The sequence below is a fragment of the Sander lucioperca genome, chromosome 4 (genome assembly GCF_008315115.2).
Source record: "Sander lucioperca isolate FBNREF2018 chromosome 4, SLUC_FBN_1.2, whole genome shotgun sequence".
In the NCBI taxonomy this organism is placed as follows: Eukaryota; Metazoa; Chordata; class Actinopteri; order Perciformes; family Percidae; genus Sander; species Sander lucioperca.
In genome coordinates, this window is record NC_050176.1 from 6,268,023 (window position 1) to 6,289,567 (window position 21,545).

The window sequence follows — 21,545 nt, forward strand, 5'->3', positions numbered from 1 at the left end:
ATTAATCCCCAGTGGGGGAATTTCAATTTACAAGCTGTTGTTGTTATTACACACTAGCCTACACACAGGCCTGGAATACAAAATGCATTAACTTGGACAATATCTTCTAAGGCCAATAGACCCTCATATGCTGTGTCCTATCCGATTGAAAGAGAGAAAAACACAAGTGGAAATCGTTAAGCAGTAATGACACCTTTTTACCCTCCTCTGGCAGCTAATACAGTGTTGTACACCCACCCTGCGTGCGCCCACTCACTGGCTACAAAGTAGCCTCTCCGCTATCTCCTGGAAAACAGATGGATACTCGCCTCTTTTTCACCTCCAAGAGAGCTGCTGTGGGCTCACCGGCCCACTGAGCAGCGTGAACACCCGGGGCTATATAACGCCTGTGCCGCCGGGGTAGGCTACATGGTGGGCCTTCATCTCCCAGTCTCCCACTGAATCCAGAACCTCCACTATAACGTTATTCCTTTCTCACAGTAGCTCCTTATCAACAGCGAAACGGCAATGCAGTGGCATATTTTTGCGTCAAATAATAGGCTTCCACACGTTCACTTTACATTCCTAATTGGGCTTTAAACGCACCAAAACCTACAATGACAGGTAAAGAGAAGCTGTAGCCTACTGAGGCACAGTGCCCCACTGCGCAGCTAAATTTTGGTCCACACTCCATACCATGTAATGTGAATGTCATTAAATATTCATGTTATCGTAAATTGTAAATATCCACAAAACCACTGACCAGTGCTTGTGTGAAAGATTTTGCTCGACTGCCTCTAATGCAACGCTGCGATCTAAGCGCGATGCTGCAAACACTCCCTGCGTTGTTCATCTCCAGCCTGCTGGGCCTTATGTTAACCTGCCCGGTAAATATGTGTGTTGTTAGTGTACAAACAGCTGATTTTAACGGAATATGTGTGGTGTTTGCCCGGAGACAAAGCGCTGCGCAGGGATGGGAGACAGAGAAAGCAGAAATCCCAAGGAGGACAGTCGAAAGCTCGTCCATGGCATTGAGGTAGGGGGGAAAAAACACATTTTAATTTCTTATTTTTGCCGTTCAGCTGTGCTTACCTTCCCTTGCCTTCAGGAGAACCGTGTTGGCCACGATATTTTCAATCTCCATTGTCAGAATGTGAAGCCCGAGCAGTCGCGATACATTTCACTCAGCGGAAAAAGACGGTTTTTCTGATCAAACGTGCCGACGACGGTGTGGCTGCTGCACGCGCACAAGGCGAACGCGGCACTGGCGCATAGTAGGTGTTTAATAGTGGTCGTCGTTCCTCTCCATAGCAAGACGTTTTATCAAACACTACCTACGGAGCTCTATGATTACGACGGGGCTTGTTAGCATTCACAGCCTGCCTCCCTTCTCCCTCTGCCTGCCTTCCTTCCTGCTTCAGCTCCCTCCTCCTCCTCCTCTTCCTCCTCCTCGCCCCTCCTCTGCACAACGAACCAGCGAAAGTAGGAGGGATCAATTTACAACCAGTGCAACCACACACACACACACACACACACACACACACACACACACACACACACACACACACACACACACACACACACACACACACACACACACACACACACACACACACATACAAGCGCATTCATACATGCGTGCAATTTCCTAGCCTCCTGAAAGTATGGATGGTTATGCCATTTATTGTGTGGCAGTTTTGGATTAAAACGTGCTTATGTGTGCCATTTTCTACAAGTTTCCCTCCGGAATAATTAGTCTCCCCAACCACAGGAGCGAGGGCCTGCTGGAAACATCTAGAAAAAAAGAGATGTTCACACATCATCACAAACATGAATAAGTAAACGTGTCCTTTCCACGATGTTCTACTATACAGCTGCATGATGTGCTTCTGGTGTATTGTCAGGAAACATGAATGCCTTTGATACAGACCTCTTCTTGTGTGAACAATGCTGTGAGGGTTTTAAGTTGTTACATTATATGCCAGGTAGGCCTACAGCCTGGAGAAAAGAAATAACACACAGTATGCTCCTCCTCACTCCTACATTAATCTGACCCCTGGATCAACTGAGCCCACAATGCTTTGAGAAGAACCGCATCTGCAAAAAGAGAGGAGAGAAGTTGTGTGCCTCTTAAGACGATGTGAAAGTTGTAATGTAATATAAATATGACATTTTGTTCATGAAAAGATTTAGAGAACCAGAAATGTGATAATTGCAAATAAACAATAATTAGCAGTTTCACTTTTCATTCAACTACTAGGTTCATAAAGGCATTACAGGGAGGCCTGAGGCTATCTGCTGAGCAGGCAGTTGAGGGGCCGAAAGGTCAAAGGTCACCAACTTTAATCTTCACATCCTCACTGACTTTATTAACACAGAATGGGTCAAGTTACTGGATCAATGGAAACATGATCTATCTTTTTTTCATGTTTCACTGTTGACCCTGTGACAGGAACAGTTAAATAAAAATTTTTTTTAGGCCTTTTATTATTTTATAGGACAGCTGAAGACATGAAAGGGGAGAGTGAGAGAGAGAGGGGGAATGACATGCAGCAAAGGGCCACAGGTTGGAGTTGAACCCGCGGCTGCTGCGTCGAAGAGTAAACCTCTGTATTTGGGCGCATGCTCTACCAGGTCAGCTATGCAGGTGCCCAATTAAATCAAATTTTTAAAAAATGACAAAGAGCTCTTTGTGAACAGGTGTGTGTGCTCTGACATGAAATCAATAATTGGTGGTAGTTTATTCTCACACCAGTCTTTAGACATCCTCACCATTATCAGCTGCCAGAGGAACAGGATGCTGGTTATGCGACAGATACAACAAAGGTGCCCATTGACATAATTAGTGATGGGCAAGGAGACCTGATCGCTGGTCAGCTATCAATTGAGAGTCATAAAGGCCATCATATCACAGGTTTGGATCTAAGGAAGTAGTATCATAGTAGTGTCATACTTAAACATCTCAATGTATTCTTACTTTCTATTTAAGGTATTTTTCTCATCAGAGGCACAATTTATGGATGCAACTTAGACAAGTAGGTGCTGTTTCTCTCACTATAACACCTTAGTCAGGATTATGTCAGTGTGAACACCTAAAAAAAGAGACGGTCTGTATCAACTTGATTGTAATGATTTCACCATTTCAGAAATACACCACTGCCCATAATGGTACATGGTTGCTTGTCTGGAACGACAAAAAAATCACACTACTAGACAGATAATATCACAGATGGTTCATGTAGAATCAATGCTGCCACCTAGTGGTGATAATGTATGAATACAGAAAGGACATTACATGCAGTAGTCATGCAGAATGATTTTTTTTTAAAAGGTTTTGACAAAAGTATACATATATTTTACACGCTGTTACATTTAGTTCTCAGGTCAGCCCTGTGTTGTGTACAGAAACTATAGGTCACCTGGGGTGCAGTGGTGGAATGTAACTAAGATTAGTATTTCTCACTATTTTACCAATGAATTAATGGAGATAATAATCAGGAGATGAATTTATAATGACAATAATCCTTAGTTGCTGTGTTATATAAAATAGTTTAAAATTAGCTACACTCTCATACCTATTCAGATATGCACAGATACAAAGATCATCCAAATTTGTGCAGTGATATTTGATCCCCACCACCCAATCATGCAAATTATTATTACAGGACTTTTTCCTTAAATGTTCTGTTCTATTTTGACTTTTATTTTCCACGGAAACCATTAATAAGTACACAGCTTTAATCTGGACTCAGTTTAGCCTGACTTTTTTTAGAAGGGGTCCAAATCTGTATAAATATGTTCAAAGGGAGCGCCTGGGTAGCTCACCTGGTAGAGTGTGCGCCCCATGTACAAAGGCTCAGTCCTTTCTGCAGCGGCTGCAGGTTCAATTCCAACCTGCGGCCCTTTGCTGCATGTCCTTACCCCCCTCTCTCCCCTTTCACACTTTCAACTATCCTGTGTAATAAGGGCTTAAAAATGCCCCCCCAAAAAATGTATTATTAATTTAGGTACACTGTTAAAATATTATATCATGTTGTTTGCAGCTAAACATGTGCCGCATATGAGGATTATAAATGTAGTAGAAAACAATCAAATGCAGAAAATAAAGCAGATTAGACCACAACTTCTATTAAAAACCTCCCACTTTCAGTTACAGCTATTTTTGTGACATAAACCAACATGACATCATGACTTCATGTAAACATACACGCCCACTTTCTTAAGCCAAGTGGATACCAACTAGCCTACAACAAAATGCTGCTTACACATTATTGTGTGAGTGATAATAATATCATTACATCATTAAATATAACCTTGTTGCATATCATTCCCCAGCTTTCTGTCCTCTCTTTACTGTCCGCCCTCAAGTAAAGGCACAAAATTCCTCAAAAATACTTCAGTAAAAAGGGTTGATATGAGGTCAGTTTCCTTATGAACTGTAAAAATCTGATTTAAAAAAAAATAGACTAGATGAACCTAAACAATTTCCATAGGAAACCGCTGAGTACATCAGAAAAGAAACAAGCAATGTTCAAAATAAGAGTCTGAAACCATTAACCAATAGCCAGTAGCTTTTGATACATAAGATACATATGATTGCTATTTTTAGTAAACTGTTCCTGATGCCAGAGGTAAAACTCAAAATATCTCTCCACCAAATCTTGATTTGTAGCTTCTCTCTCTGTTTGTAATGCAGGCCACAGTTAGGACACTAGGTGGTGCTGCTGACATACAAATGTCTAACTACGCCACAACTTTACACAAACGGTCTCAGATGTTAGTTATTTGGAATTTTATCAAACTAACCACAGTAAACACTTATCTACCCCTCATATGCATATCATTCATGTCGACCTCTAGTTCTGCATGTAGAGGGGCTTGTATTCTCTCATTGGTCTTATGTCCTTTAGGCTGCCACTGCATAAAACAGGCTAAGTGAAGATGATGTGTGAATTCTGTCTCCACGAATAATTATCTTGTGTTCGTATGTAAACTATCCTTCTTAGGGAAACTCAATTTGATGACAGTTCTGAGGATCAAAGTATTCAAAGAGAAGAAGAATCTTTCCAGACATGTTCAATGTCTACAGTATACATAACATGTTCTAATACTCAAGGAGGTTCTTTGATCATAAAGGCAAATGCCTGATTGAGTCATATTTTCTGCTAGCTTTTAATATACATCACTATTTTTTCCAAACATGTCCTGGCCTGGTCACACTAAACAGAGGTTCCTAAAATTGTTCATGCAAAGGATCTACTGAGTATAAACCAGAAGACACAATTTCATGATCCATTTCATAGGATTTTTTGTCCCAAGGAACCACATTTTGGGACCCACTTTGTGAAGCAATTAAATTCAATTCAATTTTATTTATAGTATAGTAAGTAAGACTGCAGGATTACAAAAGTGTACACACCGTACCATTAGTTACAGTGAAACCCAGGCTGATATCTCATTTCACTTTTGAATAAATGTGTCTTATTTCAGTTTTTGTTCTTTTTAATCTATTTTTAACAGCTTGTCATACCATAGTATCCCTGTATGCTGGAACAAACAGAGCATAATTAATATGAATCGCTCCTCCTGCAAGGGAAGTGTATAAGAAAGGTGAAAAGAATGATATATTTATAAAAATCTGCATACATACTGTCTTGGGTTTCTGCAACATGGTGTTAGTCCTGGACTCCAAAGTAGCTCTAGCTATGTACACAAAAACAGCACCAGCACATATGATCTGTGAAATTTTTTATATAAAAGCTCACCAGCGAGTTATGACCTTTGAATGTTTCCTTAAAACATAATCTAATCTAAGCTGCAAGAGCAGATCAGTGTTTTATTTATAATTTTTGAGAACTGGTCTCCTTGTTAGTGGTACCTGTAATAACGTGGTGCCAGACTTCCATTAGTATCTCATAGGAGCTGTTAGGCGAGACAGTATATCATACGTTAACGTTTCAGCAGTACCGTATATGTTCCTCTAAACCCTATAGCCTACAGGATGAAAGAAATAAAAGATGGAGGGTAGTTGGCCCTATTTTGTTTTAATAAATCATATTCACAAGTACATTTAGGATGCTGCTTGGATTTGAGACAGTATAAAAGGTTGCAGAGGTCGAATGTAACTAAGCACAGATACTTAAAGTACAGTTTTGAGCTACTTGTACTTGAGTATTTCTATTGTATGCTACTTTAGAGTTCCTTTCCAATACATTTCAGTGGTATCCCACTTTGTGTTCCACACCATTCATTTGACAGTTATTGTTACTTTGCAAATTAAGATTGGCCTTAAACATATATAGGCCTATGTATAATCAGCGTAATTGATTTAAATCCAGTGCTAGAGATTAAACTACTATGTAAAGTAGTTAACTTCACCTCAACCACCTACGTTAAAATGCTTCCTACATATTAATATGTCAGTAGTAATATTTCAAAAATGAGTGGTGGAATGTAACTAATACTTTCTGCTTCTACTTTAAGAGGGAACTATTGTACTTTTTACTCCACTACATTTATCTGACAGGTATAGTTACTTTTCAGATCAATATTTTATATACAAAAGTTAGGATCAGTTCATAAAATATTTAGATTAAACTACCCAACAGTAGGTTATATACAGTTTTTGTAGGCCTACAGGTACAGTACAGATTTTGAATGCAGGACTTTTACTTTTAGGACTTATCAGGGACTACTTGTAACAGAGCTGTGGTATTATTACTTTTATGCAAGTTACATATGAGGTAAGTATGAGTAGACTAGGCCTATTTCTTTCACAACTGAATGGTTGTGGTACTACCTAGGCCTACTTCTACTGAGCTCAAATTAAAAAGCTGTACTTACGCCTATATATATATTTTTTTTATGGATTGGTACCTGCAACTGAAAAAAGTGCGTCTCTATCTGAATGTTATCAAGTTTTCAGATTGCATTGTTAATATGTGATGAAACCAAACAAGCGGCTGTTGATGTGTGCTGTTTCCTGGCTCTCTGGGTGTTTTCACGTGACCACTCTCTAGAACCCGTGCGCCTCTCTGAAGCAGGCAGCGGCAGACACTGAAAGCAAAAGGCAACACCGCAGTTCCAAGCTCAGTAGTTTACCGAATTACTTCAATAGGCCATAGTTAGGGTGGACGCTTGTCGTTTTCGATTATGTTTTCATTCGGGGAGAAAATAGAGTTTCTCATAGGAAACCCCTTTTCAACGCCCGTCGGTCAGAGAATCGGTAAGTCGCAGTTGCTTTTGAAACTAGCCTACCCTACTCCGAGTTGTTCACCGTTGGATTTAATTTGACATCATTTCTTTTACATGATAAATATCATGTTTCAGCACTTTATAACCACACTCAACAGGGATGTAAAACAACTTAACAACACTTTTAATTTGGATTTCCTATTCTAAAATGTTTAAAAATGAACTCCAAATTTGACAGAAACATAGAAAGAAGTCTTTAGAGGCAATGACGCGGCAGAGGCGGGACTCGTTTCCCCTCAATCTTTCGTGCCATTGGTTGCTGCAAGTTAAGTGACACTTACGTTGGCGAATCAAGGATGCACGTTGTGTTAACCTCTCACTTCCTCAATCACTGATGTGTTTCGTCAAGATAGTTTCACACCTTAGGCAAAAGTGTTACTGATGCTCTTCAGCAAGCATAAGCCAAGTAACACCACTTTGAAAGCGGAAGTATTTTCTCATAATGGCAACAGGTTGCTTCTTTTTGTCAGACCACTGAAAAACTGTAAAGCCAACACATCCAGACTTGAGGCTAGCAGCCGATGCCTGGAAAGATGTGTAATCATCAGGAGGACAGTCATGAGTAGTGAGAAAATGTTACACCCCCCCATCTCAAGCCTTCCTTCCTCTTATATCATCCACTCACTTTCTCACACACGAATGTCAGCGAGGCTTCAGCTACCTCTGAGGCGAATGAAAACAGAAGCAGCTGACAGTCACATGAAATGGAGGGAGCCGAGGAAGGAGAGAGGAGGGAGGGAGAGATGCAAGGAGTTGAAGGGAGTTACATGTGATTGAGAAAGGCAAGTGTGTGGGGGATGTTGGTGGAAAGGAATGAAGGGGATTTAGAGATTCATGAGGAACCAGTGAGGGATGAAGTGCAAAGAAAGCTGGCTTTGATTGCTAAATAGTTTGGAATTAAATACATGTTTGAGAGAAAAAACATGTTTCAGTCAGCTTGTTACTATAAACAATGAGTTTCCTATTAAAACACTATTATCTGACTTCACATGAGATATTTCAGCAGTTGAATTTTGTCTGTGCTCTGGATGGGGTCTTGTTGGATAAAGGTATTGACAGGTATTTCCACCAACCAATCAGATCATTCTATGATGACATTTGTGGGTTTGTTTGCTTATGGTGTCAGTAAGAGGCCATTTTCAGGCTAATCTGATCCAACCGTGTCCACACAGTCCTCAAGAAGCAGATTTGATTGTTAAAGGGGCTCTCAACCCAATTTGACGCATGCAGATTATGTTTTCTTTTTTTAAGTACCAAGTATTACTCAGCCTGTAAAAACGGTCGGATCACATCTTATGTGCGTTCTCTAAAGTCTGAGAACATGATGATTTCACCAGGATTGGCTTGCACACGGCACAACAGCCTGCTTTAAGTCTATGAAGCGACTAGCTGATGAACATAGCATTTAGCAGATAAAGAGCCAGATATGTCTCTGAGGAATTTGTGGAGACCCATACATTTCTTGTGTAGCATAATGTGACTACGACTTGCATTTCGTTGTGCAACAACCCTGTGTTGTAGAATGATAATACATGGACCTTGAACTTTGAAAACATTTGTCAGATGGTCAGAAACACAACTCCAAATGAATAAAGATTATGCTCCATGTCTCCTGGATGCATACACAGGCAACGCTTTGCTTGCATGTTTAGAACAATAACAACTTTATAAGGTATATGTTAATATTGTGTTAACAGCGTGTTGCTCTGCCTCCAGGTGGCCAAGCATATCAGGATGAATTGATAATTGATTAATTGTTGCTTATGTAGTCACAAACAATTAGTTTTCAATAGAAACATTTATGATTTTAAAAACACATTTTCAGGTGTGTAATCTCAAGTGTCAGTACTGCAAATGCGGTGTAGATTTTTTGCTTAAGATTCACAGAAAGCTACAAAGAAAACACCCAAACTTTAATAAATTAAGTTAAATTAAGATAAGTGATCTTCTTTCCTATATGGATGTACGCAAGTGTGGGCCACATAGGGCTGGGCGATATGGAGAAAATCCAATATCACAATATTTTTGGCCAAATACCTCGATATTGATACCGCAACGATATTGTAGTGTTGACTATCGGTGCTTTCACAAAATATTTACACAATGAGATTTTTGATAAATAATCATCAGTAATGTGTATATAATGACTAAGTGGGTAAAGGCAAATAAGAGAACAGCTAGAACAGTCTGGTAAATTCAGAAAATGACATCACTTGTCATTGCAATGCAGCCTTTAAAACCAGGAAAAGACAACACTTATGTCATATTACCATATCCAAAATCTAAGACGATATCTAGTCTCATATCACGATATCGATATAATATCGATATATTGCCCAGCTCTAGGTCCACATATCTTATTTTTCATCTTTTCAATGTGGTGTGTTATTAATGTGAATCATGCTACATTCCTCCCAGAATTATATCTGAAATACAACTGAGATTAACAGAAGAAAGACTTCTGGTTATTGTGCAATTTTTCTATTCCCGTATCAGTATTACTGTATAACTTTAACTTCACCTGATTCCCTCTCTGTTGACAGAGCGAGCGACCAGTGGCTCTCTGCAGGCGGAGGACTGGGGGCTCAACATGGAGATATGTGACATCATCAACGAGACGGACGAGGGGTAGGGTGGTCACACAAGTAACACACTTCCATCAAGAAGCCACAAACTATCCCCATTTGGTGCATATTACCTAACCTCTCTGACTAATGAGTACACTGTACTGTATGTAGATTTTATTTTTGTATGACATTTTACTGTATCACTTCCTTTATGGTTTTGTTGTCTCTTTTTTATATTTCTATGAAACTGGTTGTGACTGAATGATCTACGTGTGCTTAAGGCCAATCTAATAGTTTGCTATGCAACGCGATTTGTAATGCTAAGAGGAATGTCACTTCAAGCCTGGAATGCAATGTGTTCGTAGTAGTAGTTGTATACAGTAAAAAGCTTAACATTTTTAGGTTTTGTGACTTTATTGCTAGCTCTCTTTTATTATAGAGATGAGCCATAAACAACACTACTTTAATATACCGCTTCTGCAACAGCAAAGCTTTATCTTTATCTTTTTGTGTTGCTTATTTTCATTCATAAATGTCTTGTTTTTATTTTTTTCTCAGGCCCAGAGATGCAGTCAAAGCTATTAAGAAGAGAATTGTAGGGAACAAGAACTTCAGAGAGATCATGTTGTCACTTACTGTGAGTAATCATCAGTAGGTGATTGTATGTAAAAGTTTGATTCATTATTTCGTGAGTCGAGGATTGAAGGGTGTGAGAGTTTAATTTTAAGGCCAGAACGACCCTTGCCCTGATTGGCTGGTGGCCTAGATGATGTGTGAACATGAATCAGCATTCAATATTGAGACAATGTGAGAAAAAGCTTTATTTTGGAGCAACTTGCCTCACATAGATTTAATTACATTTGCACTTTTTTTTTATATTGTGGACTGTATCGCTGTTGTACAGGTTCTTGAGGCCTGTGTGAAGAACTGTGGCCAACGTTTCCACATTCTTGTGGCGTCGCAGGAGTTTATTGAAGGAGTTTTGGTCCGTTCCATTCTGCCCAAACATAACCCCCCCACTGCCCTCCATGACAGGGTGCTCAGCCTCATCCAGGTAAATATGATAGAAACTGTTTGCACTAGGAATGCAACTAATGAGTATTTCCCTTATCAATTATTCTGCTGAGTTTTTTTCTTTCTTCCTGACCAGCATTTCTAAACCCAAAGATATTCAGTTTACCACCCTATAGAAGTAAAGCCAGCAAATATTCACATTTGAGAATCTGGAGCCAATGGACTTTTAGCATTTTTTGCTTTAAAAAAAACTAGGGCTGTCAAACGATTCATTTTTTAGTCGCTGAATTTCTACAGTTAATCACGATTAATCACATGGTTTTTTTTGCATTTCAGAACAGTTTTTAAGTACATATTAACAATGGAAAGCAATTCTTACCAGTGTATCTTGATTGGGAATCAAATGAATGCAAAGAAAGTTACTTTATGAACTTGACTTTAAGATTATTTGTTTATTATTTATTTATTTACTGTAAACAAAAGAAAAATGTGTGAATCTGTCATTATTGCACAATTCCTCCATGTACCTAACTAAAAAACGACTTTACACAATGTGCATGTGGCTTTCGACTTGTCTACTGAGCCGTCCGGGAGTTTTGGAAAATAAAAAGCGCCATTCAGAATTGGGTTGCTGCGGTCTTTCTCCATCATGCCTGCAGCAGTAGGATGTGTTAGGAGGAAGTATGGCAGCTTGATGATAAGTAAAGGTGCGGCAAAGGGTCAAAATAGTAGCCTAGCCCCAAGAGGCCGTAGATTCTAGTGATTTTAGAACAGCTAAGGGGCGTTGTTAGTCACGACGCAAAGCTGAGTGAAGGGTAAAATAAATTAATAAATGGCGGCGTGTGATTAAAAAAAATGAACGCGTTATGCTCGGCCCTTAATCACATTGCGATTAACGCGTTAATGCTGACAGCCCTAGAAAAAAAACAACTGAAACAATCAATTTGATTATTAAAATTATTGCAGATCAATTTTCTGTAATGTCTAGTCTGCACTCAATTTTATTTAGTTTTACTGGAATTCTTGTTTTGCTTTCTTTAAGTGGTTTGTCTCATCTGTATTGTGAGATATTTCAGTGGTGTGTTGACGCCGTACAGCTTTTAAAGTTGACTTAAATTGGACTCTATAATGGCTAGGGACGTGTTTCATAGTGTTATCTTTAGTGTTCTTTGCGATTTTAAATATCTTCATACATTCCTGTGCTGAAGCCAGTTGTGTGTAATCACAAACTAGCAGTAATGATAACATTAAATATAGCCTGGCTTGTAAATGCTGAAGGCCCATTCCTTTTCTGTTGTCTTGTTCTTTTCACATTTGGCCAGTATGCTGTGTCATTGAACACTCATTTAGTAGTCAGTCGTTGTCATTATGTTTCGTCACATGTTCTCCCTCCCATCCACAGTCATGGGCTGATGCGTTTCGTAGCTCTCCCTCCCTAGCGGGGGTGGTGTATGTATATGACGACCTGAGGAGACGTGGTCTGGAGTTCCCCATGACAGATCTGGATGCTCTGTCCCCCATCCACACTCCAAATAGGGTGAGACTGTCTACAAAGTGAAAATGACACGCCAAGTCAAATGTATGTACAGATACAGATATCAATCTCTACACTGCTCTTCTCGTCATCTTGCAGAGTACCCCAGAAAACGGGACTCCTGAAACGACCCCTGCTGCAGCTCCCACACATCAGTCACAACCACAAGCCCCTTCCAGTGTTCCCACTCAAAATACGTCACCTCCAGTCCCGTCCAGCGAGGGACCAGCCTCCCTCTCTGCAGAACAGGTACCACTGCCTAAATACACTTGTCAGTCAATGACTACATACAGGAGGTGAAGAAAACTATCACTGACTGAAATGGACTTTTTAAAGTTAGTGATATTTGCAGACTCAAGATCAGTTTGTTTTCACTCTGACATTAAATAATCTTTTTTTATTTTCAGTGTCAAAAATCCTTATTACATCCATTGTGATTCAGTGTTGCAGAATAATAAACCATGAAAAGGTCCAAGGAGGCTTTAATAGTTTTGGGTGGAAAAGCCCTTAGAACAGCATTTAACTTAGACTAGAGTTTAACTGGATCTTAAATCAGGTCTGAGGGGGTCCCAAACTGGGCACGGAGCATTGCAGGGCACATGTAACCGGGTGAACAGGCCCTTGTCAGAGCTGACAATTTGACTTGGAAAGCACAGATGTAGCTAATAATATTGTCAATTGCTTCATTGCATTGCAATAATTGCTGGAGCAGAGCCATCATTGATGCTATTAGTTCAGTCTGTGCTTTTCCTGCTATGACATGTCAAAATATAACTCAAATGTAACTGTATGACAGGAGTTATAGGTTGTTTCTATGGCTATCTAGTGTTGCCTTGATGCAGTGTAACAGCAATGTGTCATTCTAATTTTAGTAGTTAAATTACTATAAATAAATTGCTATGGATAAATCCAAAAATGTGTTTCTTATCCAGGAACAGAAGCTGCGAAGTGAGCTGGCGCTGGTGAAGGGAAATCTCACTGTGATGTCAGAAATGCTGAATGAGCTAATACCTGGACAGAGCCAGCAAGATGATACAGAGCTGCTACAGGTGTGTGTGTGTGTGTGTGTGTGTGTGTGTGTGTGTGTGTGCGTGTGTGTGTGTGCGTGTGTGTGTGTGCGTGTGTGTGTGTGTGTGTGTGCGTGTTTTACTATATTCGTGGGGTCCAAAAACCAGGGAATACAGTATACTTGTGGGGCCCAAAATGCTGGTCCCCACAAAGTTAAAGGGCTGTTTGAGGGTTAAGACTTGGTTTTAGGGTTAGAATTAGGTTATGGTTAGGGTGAGGGGTTAGGGAATGCATTATGTCAATGACGGGTCCCCACAAAGATAGTGAAACAAACGTGTGTGTGTGTGTGTGTGTGTTTATAGCATTTACTGTATCCAAGACTTTGCCCCATTGGCATCATCATTTCATCACTAAAACAATTACTTGTGGCAAGTCAAAAGTAAGGAAATGTATCATCACTGACCTGTGTGCATTTGAGCACTGGAACTTTTGGGAGATGTGACTTTATATTTGTTGTTCAGGCTACATTTCTGTATTGGTACAATTTGTTGTATGCCATGAGTTATAGAAGAGGCTGAGATACTAATGAATTATTCTCTCTCTCCTCCTCTGTCCAAGCAGCAGCTGTACTCGGTGTGTAAGAGCATGCAGACTCGAGTGGTGGAGCTCCTCCCCCAGCTGCTGGATGAAAGGTTTATTGAAGAGCTGCTAATGGTCAACGATGACCTCAACAACGCCTTCATCCGCTATGAGAGGTGTGCTGCAGCCTAGCTTTGTGTTTTGGATAATGTTTATATGGAAATGATAGTTTTAAGAGTACGGTAGGCATATTATTTATGGATCATTGTACTACTCATTGTATTGTAATTGTGTTTTAGGTTTGACAGACTGAACAGGGCACAAATTCCAAATACTCAAGAGGTAAGAAGGTGACCACTCTTCCTCATTTCTGCAATAAGAATACACACTAGGTGACGCCCACTGTGTTTTGTCCTCACTCTAGCAGAGCTCTACCACGAGCCCGAGCCTCCTCGACCTCAGTCCTGAACCCTCGACTCTCAGCCAACCTGCTGTCATCCCAACAACCAGCCAACCAGCAGTCAGCACCTTGGCCAATCAACAGCAATCAGCCAACCACAGTGTGTAAACTTTGTATAACTTCTGCTTTGTATGTGCACTCTTTTGTAAAACCAAATCCATATGTTTAACATTCTTGAAAATGATGTCAGGCTTTTGTAAATGAGTGTATTTCTGGTAGCAACAGGATGCTGAGAGGCGCCCTGGTAGCTCACCTGGTCGAGTGCGCGCCCCACGTACCAAAGCTCAGTCCTTAGTGCAGCGGACCGGATTTGATTCCAACCCGTGGCCCTTTGCTGCATGTCATCCCCACTCTCTCTCTCTCTCTCTCTCTCTCTCTCTCTCTCTCTGTTTACAGCTGTCCTATCAATTAAAGGCAAAAAAAGCGCAAAAAACAATAAAAAAAAAAGGAAAGCAAACAGGATGTTGTGGCTGGGCATGACATGAGCATTGAGTGTGTCTGCACCATTACCAAGCCGTCGTACGCTTGCGGTGTGCAGAGTAGGCTGAGTCTGCACACCATTTTAACAATATCTCAGCCAGAGCAAAAGCTGAATGCCCTTGCCAAATTGTGATAGTGGCGTGTATGCCTACCGTCACCACATGGCTGATACAGTACAAACACAACAACAATGCAATCTTGAATTGATGAATAAAGTCAATGTATCTGCTTAATGCGTCGCATGCCAGACTGTACATTTACAACTATGTTACCAGGGCAGCCAGCAGTTATCATTTTTTCCTCTGTGGCATTGTTATCTCGTCAAACGATTAAGGACACAAAAAAACCTAAATCGCTCTGACAGATCCAAGCGTTGTTTAAGGTGACATCTCCTCCCGCCAGCAAATGTCCCCTCATTTAAGAGCTTTGCTCCGCCCTCGCTGCTCGTCATCCCTTCTTGCCGGATTGTGCCCCGGCTGTATAAAAAGGAGTGCACAGAAAAGAAAGGGTTGTACGATAACATCGCCATGGCTAACATGTCCACTTAGAAAAAGGGAGGAAAGCCTAAAAAATGCACTGTTGGATCATATTATGTGTTTAAAAGTTGCCATGCCTATATTCAGGATCCTGTTTTTCCATAAATTACAAATAATGACATTTTGGTACAGAAATATAAACATATAAGCATTTTAATAATGTTTAAGATTTAATATTAAATATGTGTAGATACCAAGATGGAGGGTTTTCAGCTGTTACTTAATCAGTTAACCATCTGTCTTGCAGAAGAGGAGGAGGAGTTTGACATGTTTGCCCAGACGAGGGGCAGCTCCCTGGCTGAGCAGAGAAAAGGGTGAGTGGTGCTAACTGGTGACACACAGACACACATCATATCATGACGCGCGCTCTCGCTACATGCGTTGTGTTCTTATTTGCGTGCAGCACTGACAATGAGTGACGATGAGTGACGAAAGTGCCTCGTCACCACATTAACCTGACGTAGTAGCCTTAGCTGTAACTGGATTTACATTACAGATATCTGCACTCTGTGACTGAAGGTAAATATTATTGCAAGTTTGCAAATGTTTCAGTGTAGTTGGATGAAATTACAATCAAGTTACTTTTGTCACTAAGCCTCCAATGAAAGATTGCCTACCTATAGAGGGTTTTCACCGACGTCACGTTCTGGGCGGTAACCTGGATGCGCGGCCATGTTGGAGGCACTCGGTGTAAACAACTGAATGGAGTAATGGAGTATTGTGCACTTTGGATGCTTTAATACTTTATATCTAAACAACAGAAAAGCTCATTAAAACGCGTCCAAGATGCAAAGGCATGGAAGGACTTAGACCACAAAAAAAGGCTTGATATTTTGAGAAATTACAGTTTACTGGCGGTGCAGATCCCTACAAGTTGGCTCCCTCTTCTTGGATCCATGGCGACCCGGTGATTCTTCCTTCAGTTGCATATCCCGATATAGTCAATTACCTGGTTTTCTCGCCGAGCCCATAGACAGCGGAAGACCTTAAATCCTACAAAAGTTTGGAGGCTTATAACCAGATGGTGTGTGGATGGGTGAGGGAGACGCAGTACCAAGTCATTAACGACCAATGTGTTGTGAGTAAGTAATGTAATAATGTCTTTAATCAACCTAACCTTAACTGTATGATATCATTGTGATACTCAAGGTGTAGCTAAGTGACTCTCAATCATTTATTTTCATTTCAAAGACCGAACAAGACAGATTTTTCCCTCGTAGATCCTGGTTGAGCTTTGCCAACCACAAGCGCCTCCTTTCCTCTGATAACTTCTGGCATTCCACTCCCTGGTTTTTAATAACTTTTGGAAGTCGATAATATTCCAAATGTTTTTCTTGGTCTGACCTATTGGTACAACCTAAAACACGGCAATAATTAACCATTTTCCTTGACGACGTTCGGGATCTACTTCAGTGCCTGTGCTTTGTTGTGATGCGGAGTACCTCCAACATGGCGACTTCGGGTCTGATGACGCGTCTTGAAAACCCTCTATAGTTTAGTTTTAGCCTACAGTACATAACACCACATAAGGAACACAAAGCCTTAGCCATTTTAATTTTTTAAATTAGGTTTTCAGTTGGCAATTTGGATTTTAACATTAGCATCACAAACAAAGAGGTCCTTTTACCAATAAGGAGTTAGAGACAGCCGGTCTGGGCCACCCCCATAGTCTTATGTTTACAGGGCAAGCCACGTAATTGCAATGTCCACGGTTTGACTCTCGGCCAAAAACCTGTGCTAAAATGTATTATTGGTTTAATGCAGCCTACATTGCATCACAGCATTACAATACATCCTATCCCCAGTGTCAGGTATGAGGACCCAGGAGCTGTGGAAGGCCTAGCTGGAGCTCTGGATACGAGGTTGCAGGTCACAGGAGGGGTGTGTATGCCACCGTATACCATAACACACACATGGATTTGAACAACATAGTCCCTGTAAAATAAAAGTACAAAGTATCATGCTAATTGTGTAGAGCTAAAACACAGTGTCACCTTATCCCTCTCGATTGCTTTTTTTCTTAGATGGTACCCGAGAAAAACTCTCTGCAGACCAATGTTGACAAACTGTTTTCTTGTGATATGGTAAGAGAAAACATGTCTCTCTATAAACAGTGTTTATTGTTTTTTTCAAAATAAAAAAATTTGCGATGGGTGATATAGGATGATGTAGTCCATATCGACGACGTTCCACTTCCAGGATTGTTCAGGTGCCGCCGGAAATTCCGCCGGATGTCCCTAATTTGCGGCTGGATGTCCGTCACCTTCCGCTTTCTTGTGTTGGCATTGTTCCACCAAAACAAGTTCCTTCCCGAGACTATTTTGCAGCGGCACCGTCTTTGTGTCCGGGGCTTAGCACCACCCAAGACGATTGTGATTGGTTTAAAGAAATGCCATTAAACCAGAGCACGTTTTTTCTCCCATCCCGGAATGCTGTGTGGACTAGCCAGACCCTCCGCAGCGCTGTGGAGGAAGGTCTGGCAATGGGAGACTAAAGCACAATTTATGGTTCTGCGAAGGCTCCACGCAGAGCTTTGCCGTAGCCTATGTGAGTGGCCTGAAGTTTATACTAGCGACTCTAGAGTCATAGTGAGAGAAACAAAGTGTCTCCCCTGTGTTTTCTGACCAAGGTGGGAAATCTGTAGCAGGAAAAGTTAACCCTCCTTGGTTGTTTATGGAGAAGGAGAACCAGGAAATGAGTCAGGGGAAATGCAACGCTACCAAGCCCCGCGTCACCACGACGTGTAGTTACATTTTTGGAGAGGTGCACGTCAGGCTACGGCGTAGGTTTGTGTCTTCACATACCTACGTACGTAGCCACGGCGTAGATTTTACGTGGAAGTATAAATCATGCTTAAGGATGATGTGATGTTTACTCTGTTTTTTTTGTGTTTGGAAATGCAGGGAGACCAGTCTTCAGTTAGTGATGGAGTGTCCAGTGAAGGTACGTTTTTCTCTTTACTGATCCATTGCTGCCATTTTTGTGTAAAAATGTTTAATATTTCTTGCTTACTTCCTGTCTGTTCATGCGCACACACGCTAACTAGAACTGTCCCTTTCAGAGTTTGATAAGTTTCTGGAAGATCGGGCAAAGGCATCAGACCACAGCAGTCAGGCAATTTGCAGCGTGCCACCCTCCACATCCAGACTGCCGGCGCAATCTAACCAGCAACAGGACAGATCAGACAATCTCTTTACACTTTAGATCTGGGGACAAACAAGCAAAGCAGGTGGATGTGAAGGTCAACATATAAACGCCATCATATTAAAATATACCTACAATCAAACACATGCTGTGTTAAGTCAGGTTTTCTCTGAAAGAACACACACACACACACACACACACACACACACACTACAGACCTGTGACCTGCTGCATTATCAACTTATTGCATGAATGTAATATTTCTTAGTTAATTCCTGCTGTTTGTTATCTTTATGTAAGTATAAAATAATGTATGTGACTGTATTTATGAACTGTATTATTATAATATTGATGTATACAAAAACTGAAATTAGAACAAGTGTTTACAGTTAAGTATAATGTTGAAGATGTAATATTACGCCATCATGTGCCTTTGACCTAGACAGCTGATTGTGTCTAGAGGAGAATAAATTATTGTCCTGCAAACATGTTGCATCTGCCCTCTTTTCAAATAGTCATTTGTCTTTGTGTGTTATTTTTCAAGATCTTGTGTCTGATTATTCTTTTTTTCTTGTTTTGGGCTTGCCGTGAAATATACTTTTTCATCTAATACAAATATATCCTTGATGACATCTCAGTTGGTATGTCCTTAAAACAACGTATGAAACTAAACTCTAGCTTCTCACATTTGTCCACAAGTTAGCCAAAACAGAGCCTTGAATAAGAAGTGGGAGCTTAGGTGTGCTTTGGCCAAACTCAATAATATGTCTGCTGTTTGTGTTAGAGGGCACTGATTTCAGTAGGTTATTGTTCACAAGCTCAAGGATGTCTGGTGTAGGGTACATAGAGTCCCTGAAGCACCCAGAGAAGAACTCATAACTGAACGGGTGAAGAGAAAAATGAGAAGCGATTTATCATCCTTCTGTTGTACCGTGCACACTGAAAACCATGCCTAGATCGTTCAACTGTGGTGTCTGTCTCTGCTGGATTTCTGTTTCTGTCCTTTTACATGGATCTGCATCGTTTCCTTCTAACATTTCAACCCAGATGCAGTTTCCAAATGTGACTGTTGTTCAAGACGAGGAGGACACAGGCTGGGATTCACCATTTGTTCAGCTGAGAGACAGTCTACGGTCCTACTCAAAGCCTGTCCGCCCATACACCCTGCTCACAAACGCTGAAGACTACCACTACCTCCCCAAACCCAGAGATCGCCGCCGTTCTCGTCTCCTGCGTCTTCTGGGATCCTCTTTTGATCTGTTTTGGATGTCCATAGATCAGCCTTCTGAAGCGTCGAAGCGTCGTGATGATGGTCAAACTATGGGTAACTTGACACTGCGTGACAAATTACCCAACTACACCAGTGCATGGAAGAAGTTTAACCTGAGTGCTTCTCCAGAGCTGAGAGAGGCGGCAGCAAACCATCACCAGATGCTGGTAAAGGAAGCTGCAGACCTGGACCTCGGTTCTCTGCCTTCACATGTTGCCAGTTCCATCAGAGACTGGTTAGTGCGCTCTGCCACTTGTGGATTAAGCTACCAATGGGTGGATCATGGTCCTGCTTTTTGGCCACGTTGGCTGCGGCAGACTGATTGTGAAAGATCAGATGGAGTGCGAAGTTGTTCATTTCCTGGTGGGATGAAGTGTGTGCGAGCTCAGACAGCTCACATAATGATTCTGGCTTGGCACTGCTTGGAAATCAGAGAGGGAGGCGATAGGTCTGATGGCAGCATTGAGATGGGGACAGGTGAAGACACGAAAAGGTGTATATGGAAGCAAGTGCCTTATCCTGTGGTCACAGCATGTACATGTTCATGTTAATGAATGTTTTTCTCGCGAGGGCCTAATAATTTCAATCCTCATACCTTCATCTTCAGCTAGGTTTCTATATGCATATGCATTTTATACTGTCATTGAGTTGTTTGATATAATCAAATTTGCTGAACTGATTTTCCAAACCTAATCAGAGCTTTTAATCACTTAGTAAGGCATTGCATGTAGCCTACCTTACTGGCTTTAAGCAGAATTTAATAAAATATTTCCTTGAAATTGTTGAATTATTTGTCTGTCAAGTTTTTTTCAGCAACAATGCTCTTTTTGGTCACAAGCTTGCCTAAAAATCAAGTAAATGTATGGTGTCAGGTCAGTCCTATATTCCTTTTTGGTTGTGCTACATTCAGATCATGTGGGAAATTAATGTATCAGTGGTTCCAGTGTGTTTCCATAAGTGTTTTCAGTACACTGCAAACATCTTTTTTTTTAATTTTACATCAAGGAAAATTTTAAATAACAATCTAAAGGGATCCTATCCTAAAGTGGGAAATCCAACATAAATTGGTATCCTGTTGGGCCAGTCTGAGAGTGTGATGACAAATTTATTGTTGCAATAGGAATGGTTTTCTTTTGTATTTATAATAACAGCACACAGGCAACTATAAAGATCTCCAACTGCAGAACATGGGATGCTGAAGATGCTGGTGTTCATTACAGATAGGAGCTCCTGGGTTTAATACACAGGGAGCATGGTGTGAATAGAATAGTTGTGGGTTTGTAAGTCATAAGCACAAACCTGCTGTCTTTGTCACATGACAACCGGTTGGCCACAGGTTGAAGTTAAGATGATGTCTATTTAATCATTAATTTACACCAATGATATCCTATTAAAACAGTCTATAATAATTGCCTTGTGTTTACATTTGTGAGTTGTGTTTTTGCAATACATGAAAACATCACTTAAAGAACTAACTTAATCAGCTATGAATGTGTTTCTGTACTTAAATGTTTCGAAAATAATGTAGAAAATAAAAATGTAGCCTACTACCATCAAGCTTTTAAAATGTGTACCTTTTCTGCCTATTCTGGCCTCACCCTATTGGTAATGTCTGAGCATCTGTATTGGGGTAGTCTGACGTCACTTTGATATCAAACATATTCCTCCCACATCTACCATAAAATTGCTTTGGACTTTTGATTACTTTTCTCTTTTTGTC

The 21,545-nt window shown here is 40.6% G+C and overlaps 3 protein-coding genes across 7 annotated transcripts in view; 2 read left to right on the forward strand and 1 right to left on the reverse strand.

Annotated features, from left to right (window-relative positions):
- Positions 1-1,417, reverse strand: part of grk4 (G protein-coupled receptor kinase 4) — a 48,700-nt gene extending 47,283 nt beyond the window's left edge. For both annotated transcript variants that reach the window (XM_031284421.2, XM_031284420.2), the window contains exon 1: positions 1,072-1,417. In XM_031284421.2, coding sequence (XP_031140281.1) covers positions 1,072-1,123 — 52 coding nt within the window. In that variant the 5' untranslated portion in view covers positions 1,124-1,417. The remainder of the gene's footprint in view (positions 1-1,071) is intronic.
- Positions 1,418-6,977: 5,560 nt separating this feature from the next.
- LOC116039558 (target of Myb protein 1-like) lies at positions 6,978-19,045 on the forward strand. Of its 4 annotated transcripts, XR_004897153.1 has the most exons (16): positions 6,978-7,204; positions 9,777-9,861; positions 10,359-10,437; positions 10,705-10,854; positions 12,217-12,351; positions 12,448-12,597; positions 13,281-13,397; positions 13,978-14,111; positions 14,235-14,277; positions 14,360-14,495; positions 15,659-15,725; positions 17,217-17,292; positions 17,436-17,495; positions 18,315-18,354; positions 18,473-18,700; positions 18,735-19,045. XR_004897153.1 is itself a non-coding variant. In XM_031284431.2 (15 exons), exons 1-15 carry the CDS (start codon positions 7,132-7,134, stop codon positions 18,613-18,615), a joined length of 1,488 nt encoding a protein of 495 aa, XP_031140291.1. In that variant the 5' UTR covers positions 6,978-7,131; the 3' UTR covers positions 18,616-19,045. The 4 variants fall into 4 exon arrangements, 3 of the variants coding, with proteins under 3 accessions (XP_031140291.1, XP_031140292.1, XP_031140293.1); XM_031284431.2 differs by having other exon boundaries at positions 18,473-19,045; XM_031284432.2 differs by having other exon boundaries at positions 14,363-14,495; positions 18,473-19,045.
- Positions 19,046-19,112: 67 nt separating this feature from the next.
- On the forward strand, positions 19,113-20,615 carry LOC116039560 (noggin-like). The gene has a single exon (XM_031284436.2). It carries the CDS (start codon positions 19,504-19,506, stop codon positions 20,374-20,376), a length of 873 nt encoding a protein of 290 aa, XP_031140296.1. The 5' UTR covers positions 19,113-19,503; the 3' UTR covers positions 20,377-20,615.
- The last annotated feature ends 930 nt before the right edge of the window (positions 20,616-21,545 follow it).

Bases quoted from the DNA above. Each gene is read 5' to 3' on its own strand.
- LOC116039560 (XM_031284436.2), top strand. From the start codon at position 19,504: ATGCCTAGATCGTTCAACTGTGGTGTCTGTCTCTGCTGGATTTCTGTT.
- LOC116039558 (XM_031284431.2), top strand. From the start codon at position 7,132: ATGTTTTCATTCGGGGAGAAAATAGAGTTTCTCATAGGAAACCCCTTT. The intron at 13,398-13,977 runs GTGTGTGTGTGT...CTGTCCAAGCAG, and splicing joins ATGATACAGAGCTGCTACAG to CAGCTGTACTCGGTGTGTAA. The intron at 15,726-17,216 runs GTGAGTGGTGCT...TCCTATCCCCAG, and splicing joins CTGGCTGAGCAGAGAAAAGG to TGTCAGGTATGAGGACCCAG.